The sequence below is a fragment of the Hyalella azteca genome, unplaced genomic scaffold, assembly GCF_000764305.2.
Source record: "Hyalella azteca isolate HAZT.00-mixed unplaced genomic scaffold, Hazt_2.0.2 contig6753, whole genome shotgun sequence".
In the NCBI taxonomy this organism is placed as follows: Eukaryota; Metazoa; Arthropoda; class Malacostraca; order Amphipoda; family Hyalellidae; genus Hyalella; species Hyalella azteca.
The window spans coordinates 173,724-181,240 of NW_025936905.1; the positions used below are offsets into that span (position 1 = coordinate 173,724).

At 42.6% G+C, this 7,517-nt stretch overlaps 1 protein-coding gene across 1 annotated transcript; it reads right to left on the reverse strand.

Annotated features, from left to right (window-relative positions):
- Nucleotides 1-174: 174 nt before the first annotated feature.
- On the reverse strand, nt 175-3,076 carry LOC125178066 (putative per-hexamer repeat protein 5). Its single transcript, XM_047880991.1, has 3 exons — nt 656-3,076; nt 339-469; nt 175-178 (listed from the first exon to the last, which is right to left on the reverse strand). The coding sequence occupies exons 1-3, from the start codon at nt 2,846-2,848 to the stop codon at nt 175-177; spliced, it is 2,328 nt and encodes a 775-aa protein (XP_047736947.1). The 5' UTR covers nt 2,849-3,076.
- Between the last annotated feature and the right edge of the window lie 4,441 nt (nt 3,077-7,517).

Below are 7,517 nucleotides of genomic sequence, written 5' to 3' on the forward strand. Positions count from 1 at the left end.
GTGCTCATGCTATGAGTAAGCAAGCTTCTTCTCGGGGAGAGCATCTTCAGTTTCAAAATTTCTTCGGAAGTTCGAGTTGAAAGGGACGAAAGACCGAGAATTACGCTTCTAGAGTCATGAGAAGAAATTTCGGCAGAGTTCTCTGGCATTGAAGAATTTGGGTTATCGCAAGCATCATCTGCAACAGGAATCCGAGACACTGCAACAGGAATCCGAGACACTGCAACTTTCGAATCCTCACTGCCGTCATTTCTACTATCAAGCAGCTGAGGCGATTGTTGCGAATCTGGATCCAATGCATCAGTGTTCTTGTCCAAGTCAGTTTCTCGGTCATAGACGGTTTCTGCTTGTTCATTATCATTTGCAGCAACGTCACATCATCTATGGCAACGTTCGACTGAATATGACCAACACTTGACGTAATATCGAGCCCAACAGCTCGATCTTCCGAACAGCTGGACTTTCCAGTCTGAAAAACAAGATTTGAAATTTTCATCATATACATGTATGCTCATTTACCCAAATAAATGCAACGACTTCATTTTGCCGTCAACCATTGAAAAATTAACAATAATTTCAGCACCCTATAATTACTATTTTCAAGCTTCAAGATAATACAAAACTTTACCCGTCCTAGATCGATGACGATATTTACCTGCGTAAGCCCTTTTCTTGTTTCAGACTCCGGCAGCAGACGCACATCGGCAGGACATTCTTTCGTCTTCTTCGTACCAATTTTGGATCTGTACGTCACTGCATTATACGAAAGCCGCCTCAGACTTTGGTTGTCTTTACCAAGAACTTTGGCCGTTTTATCGGAAACATGCGGCCCAGGTATCCCAACTGGAGAGGGTCTACAAGTTCCAGCCACTGAATTAACCGCCGCAGTACAAGACGTTCTTTTCAGCGCTAGTTTCTTCACAGTTTCTAAGCTTCCTTCAGCAGACACTGCTTCGGCGATTGGATTCTTTGATGCTAATCGAGAAACAGGACTTCCTTTATTTGACGTCACGATGGACGAGAGCTTCGCGGAACCCGGTCCCGAAGCAGAGGGCTTCGCGGAACCCGGTCCCGAAGCAGAGGGCTTCGCGGAACCAGCTCCCGACGCAGAGGTCTTTTCAGAACCCGGTCCCGACGCAGAGGTCTTTTCAGAACCCGGTTCCGACGCAGAGGTCTTTTCAGAACCCGGTCCCGACGCAGAGGTCATTGCAGAACCCGGTCCCGACGCAGAGGGCTTCGCGGAACCAGGTCCCGACGCAGAGGGCTTTGCAGAACCCGGTCCCGACGCAGAGGTCTTTGCAGAACCCGGTCCCGACGCAGAGGTCTTCGCAGAACCCGGACCGAACCCAGAGGTCCTCGTAGAACCCATTCCCAACCCAGAGGTCCTCGCTGAACCCATTCCCGACGTCGACGGCTTCGCAGAACCCACTCCCGACGTCGACGGCTTCGCAGAACCCACTCCCGACGTCGACGGCTTCGCAGAACCCACTCCCGACGTCGAGGGCTTCGCAGAACCCAGCCCCGACGCCGAGGGCTTCGCAGAACCCAGCCCCGACGCCGAGGGCTTCGCAGAACCCAGTCCCGACGCCGAGGGCTTCGCAGAACCCAGTCCCGACGCCGAGGGCTTCGCAGACCCCAGGCCCGACGCCGCGGGCTTCGCAGAACCCAGGCCCGACGCCGAGGGCTTCGCAGAACCCAGGCCCGACGCCGAGGGCTTCGCAGAACCCAGCCCTGATCCCGAGGGCTTTGCAGAACCCAGCCCTGATGCCGAGGGCTTTGCAGAACCCAGCCCTGATGCCGAGGGCTTTGCAGAACCAAGTCCTGGTGCCGAGGGCTTGACAGAACCTGGCCTTGCATTTCTAATGGCTGTGTGGGGTCTCAGATCCGAGGCAGTTGTGGAACTTTTCATGGCAGCACCCGCAACTACGCCACTTTTGGTCAAGCATGACGCAGATCTTTGAACATTCGCTCCTGACGTTATCGTTCGAGGAGCTTTGGTTGTTTGCATATTCACTGGCTTCGTGCTCGCTTTATCCAACGTTGAAATCCCAATCGATGACGAAGAATTCCCATACGATGGTTTCGTCAAGCCAGTTTTCATCAATGTACAGCTCGTTGTCATTTTCGTTTTTCCTCCACTAGCTTCGGAGATGGCAAGGAGTTTAGGCGGCAATTGGTCCGAACCAGATTTTACTTTCTCTGCCTCGGTCAAACACACCGTTTCTCCAGGAGGAACCCCCTTGTCACTCCCAGAAGATGCCCCTATAGTCGCTGCAAATGCACCGTTGGAAGCTTGGTTAGGTTCTCCATGTAGATCACTCGCGCACGACGGTTGGATTTGTGACACTCCATTAGCCTCTGAACCCACCTGCGTACTAACCTCTGTTGGTGGAGGAGAGAAATCCTGGCTGCTGCTCTCACTGATATATGAAGAATCTGAACTCAGCATTTCATCGTGATCAGATTCAATAACTGCATAGATACACGGTTCACACCAGATCATTGGGCTCTTCAATATTCCCGAACGCAAGTCTGACAAACTTTCAAAAACTTCCTCGTAGAACTCTTTTTTTACGTCTATTACCGAATTGCCGCGATCCTTAGCTTCAGCCAAGTTCTTCATATTAAAGGTAGATTTCGAAAATTTCGAGAAGTTTTTTTTCTGTAAGTCGCATTTAATCCAATCTTCAAATGTTAGAATTTGCAATTTTAGGCTACATAAGCACATTAATATGATTCCAATGTATGTGGACCAGAATGAAGGATTCTTTGTAGAATCAGTGATCTGACTTACGTAGCAAAACCAAAATAGGAGGAGGCATAAAAGCGCCCTTACTAGCATATCCATTAGGAAAAATATTCAAACGTTCACCAGTTCTGGAAATGGGTAGATGTTGGTAACCTAAAGGCGAAATGGGCAAAATTTAATTAGTAATTTAAAAACACGTTAATTACAGAAATTAACGTCATTCCAATAAATTCCAGATGAATATTCTGTCAATACTCAACCACGACCGAAAGTAAATTGGACTTTTCGTTGAAAACTAGGATCAATTCGCAGAAAATATTCGTGTAAATTAAATAATCCAATAGTGAAACCCATCGAACTACCACAACACAGAAGTGGGAGGTAAATTTCAACGAATAGTCGCCTAAGATACCATCAACCCGCCATGGTTACTGAGCTGGTTGATTAGAGTCGTCAATGCACAAAATTTGACAGCAAGCTATTTCTATGAATTATCGAAATTTAAATTTAATAGTCATTGTTCAACGCAAAAGTTCATCCCCACAAGATATGTCTAATAACACCACACTTCGTCACGTATGGCAAACTTAACTCATGACTTCACAACCCAACACGAACCGTGAACAAGTGTTGTCGAACGTGTACGTTACTAACTAAACTTCCTCGCACCTTTAGCACATTTCACCATCAGCATAAAATGCCGCGCAAGCGCAGACGTACAAATTATAAAAGATATCTGTCACCGTAGCCTGGCCCTTCAACCCGAGAAATGGCCGCTGCATCATAAGATAAAATTCGAGCTTGGACGGCAGACTAAGACAAGTAAAACGGATGATTGGTTCAGATATCAGAAAAAAGATTATCAACACGAAAATTTATTAGCATTTTTTAATTAATTGAAAATACCATTGACTAAGGTATATACTTAGGAAGAATTTAATGTACTGCCATTATTAATTGTTGCAGTTTTGCAAATTCAAACGCATTCATTTGTTTACAGCCGATTTGGAATCGATTTTTTTTTAAAAAGCTTGATGGCCAAATGTATTTAAAATTTATATTATCAGTCTGCTTATATCGCAAGTTCACAAGGCATTTAAAAGCAAAGAAAACGTCAAGAAAATGCACCATATCGATATTGAAAACGTTTCGGAGTCCAGCTCCATCATCAGTTCGACTAAACTATAAATGAATAAAATCTTTTTTTTTTTCTGGCTGCTCGCGAGCATTGGGAATTTTGCAGTCTCTACATATCTTCAAGCGAAAACTGTGTCTCAATAATGCGTTTAGTTCATATAATCTGGAAATAGTGAATCGCTAGGCTTTTATATTCTTGTCGCACACCTAAGACTAAGTTGTTCCAATCTAGTCCTGTTTTTTTCGATATAATGTTAGGTCTTGTTTAGGTTTTATATATGTCTTAAATTCTGATTTATAATATAATTTTATTCATTTTTAGTTTGTCGAACTGATGATGGAGCTGGACTCCGAAAGGTTTTCAATATCGATATGGTGAATTTTCTTGGCGTTTTCTTTGCTTTTAAATTCCTTATTTAAAATTTCCGATGTGTTCATAATCGCAATCTCGTAACCGTCAATCTAAATTAAACTCAAAAAAATCGGAAAGGTCAATTTAATAACAATGATTTAGTAGAATATTGTTCAGTAAATGGATCGCTAGTCAAAATATGACTGTAAAAACATCAGAAAGACCTGATATTTGTAAACATTTATGAGACCGCTTAAGACGATTCAGAGGTCTTCGAATCTAGACTCAGCGACTGCTACTGTATGGCATTGTCTTTTCTGTGAAGTCTAAACGACTTCCCAATTCAGTTAATTTACTATTTTCATTATTCAGGTAGTTTTCACAGTGCGTGAAGCTTTTTTCTTTATTTATTGGTCCATGGCATCAAATTTGAAATTCGTGATTTTGTTTTGGTAGAAAAAAAGTTTATTCCTTCATCTAAACATCAGCATCGCTGGGCCTGGGGTCCTTTCCGTAAGGCCGTGCAACGTGAGATAACAAAGATCAGAACAACGCTCGCATCTGCGTATTAGGGCCAATCAAAAGCATGCACTTGTAATGTTGATGTAACAATATTTACGCTCCATTGAATGCGAACCGTTCATACTAGACTGGGCCACGCAACATATCGATTTGGGTAGTTTCACAACTTAGCACAATTCTTTGTAAATCCAAATAATTAGCTGCTTGGCATCCGATTGGTCATCTACCTATGAACCTAAATTTCCGTCTTATGGGCCAAATTTGGACCAGTATCACCAAGTCCAGCCATACGAGCCGACCGAACTTACGAGTCATAATATTTACTTATATTTCGACCGTACACATGGCGATCATTTTATTCAACTCTGATATCGGTTCTACGCTGCACGAAGCAAGGTATTCTAACGCGGAAGTTTGTGTCTACATAAAATGCACAGTTAGACGTGGTATTTCTTTATAATCATTAATCAGAGACAAGTAAATATATTTTCTTGCAATCATTTCAGGTCCACGCTGTACAACTCGCAATATGGAACGCTTCAACGCTATTCCTGTTCTGAGAAAAATGTGTATACCTTCCATGAGGACCAAATATATATTTGGTGATCGCTAGCATCGATTGAGGATGTAAAAACGACACTCATTCTATTATTCTTTATTTTTTAAATTCTTATTGACGATGTATTGAGAAAGTAGGTAGGGAAGTAGGTAGGGAATTCTTCCATTCTTATTGATGATGTATTGAGAAAGTAGATATATAGGGAAGTAAAAAGCCGTTTGCTTTGCAATTCTTGCAACCAATCAATTATTGACAACTCAGGCATTTCAAGGTTACCCGTTATGTATTACACAGACTAACTCAAAATCGTCCAACAGCAACGTTCCATTGCCTTCGAGCGTTAATTGGGCACAATAAACGATCTTTTGGGTTAAAGCTTTATACTATTAAAATTCTAAGTTCAATAGAAAGGCTTTGGGCGCTTGTACAATTGCCCAAAAATTATCTTCATACAAACATAGGGTAGTAAAACTTGCTGGAGAAAATTCTTACATCTGCCAAGAAATCGACAATTACTGAAACCTCAGAGTTTCGTAAAATCTGGTGAAATATGAATTTGCAAGACGCTAATGAAATCCATAGAAATTCTAAAAACATTTATGTGAAGTATGAATAACTCTTAAAATCCTATGAAGAATACCTATTTAAAATTTCGCGTAATGCTCACGTCATTAAGCTTAACCACACTAGACAAAAATGAAATTTCACGTGATAAAATGCAAGGAGGTTTTGACCCAAAGCCACTGTCACTTAGTTAATTCGGACTAAAATTTTTCAGAATTTAAATTAAGGAAAAAGCTTTTCATACAAATTCTTGTACAGTCGATTAATTACAGGCAAGTTTCAAGTGCCTAATGAGAAAAGAAATAAGCTGACGATAAACAATATAGAAATTCCATTTTCCTTTGAAACAATGGTCTAATTCACGTATGTCGCGCAGCATAAATGTCATAATGAAACCTCTTCCGAGGACGATCGAAGGATCTTTTAACAGAGTTTCGTTTATCTTTGTCCACAAAATGACATGCCTCAGTGCCAATAACACATTTCTTATGACACAGATCATGATTTTCAGTTGGGCAGAAGCGGTTGCTGAATTGTCATACTTAAGGACTTCCATTTCCGAGCGCTTCATCGAAGTGAGGTTGCATTTTGACAATTCCACGGCGCCACATAAGAACTCCCGAGTTTGTAACCAACTGCTATGAATCCAGCGTCTGGCACATGATACGCCTAAGATTCTGACTTACCTCTGTCATCAATAAACTAACATCATTCCAAAGGGACCTTAAGTACTCCACCAGGAAAGGAATTTCAAATGGCACAAAGAAACCTTGTTTGACATTCGTGACCAGAATATTAACCGCCTCTTCCACTTGCGTCAATCTGAGCCTGTCGATCAGCAACGAATACCTGTTGGTCTGGCGATACAAGGCAGCCAAGATCCCCAGCAAGCGTTGTTGATGGAGCTCTAACTCCGCCAAATTTGACCTCCAACACTGTGCAGAGCGATTATATTGACCAATATTACCTTCACGTGCATTGGTAACTAGGATATACGAGGTTTTGACCACGTTAGCAAGTAGAGCAGAACAATTTGAAACAAGTTTCCATAGTTTAGCATACAATTCCTTTTTTGGGAGTTTCAACATGGCATTAGGATCACGCTCATTGAGGGTTAACTTCAAATCTACGCTCATTTCTACAAGACGTGAACCCCAAAAATTGTTCTGTAGTTCGTCGCACAGATTAGACCATCTGCAAGGCATTTCATGAATCTTCTGGAGTAATTTAGTCTTACTCTGAGCCCTCGTTTCCTCCATCATTTCATTAAATATTTGCGTCTCCATATCTGCCAAAGGAAGTTCGCTGTTGTCACCAGAAGTCGAACTCGAATTATGAATATCCAAGTCTTCACCGAAGCTACAGCCACTGTCAGTTCCAGTCGAGTCGTGGCCAGGCGTCACCGCCCACTTCTCGGTCGTCAGAGCAAAGTTAGGTTCGTCAGAAAATATGGATTTATTGTGATCTTTTTCCAGAGGAAAAGAAGAATCCAGAAAATCCACTGCCGATGAGCATGGCAACATGAACTGCACACCACACAACGGGCTGCCAAGTCCATCAAGAGCCTCGCTGCCAAGTCCATCAGGAGCCTCGCTGCCAAGTCCATCAAGGGCCTCGCTGCCAAGTCCATCAAG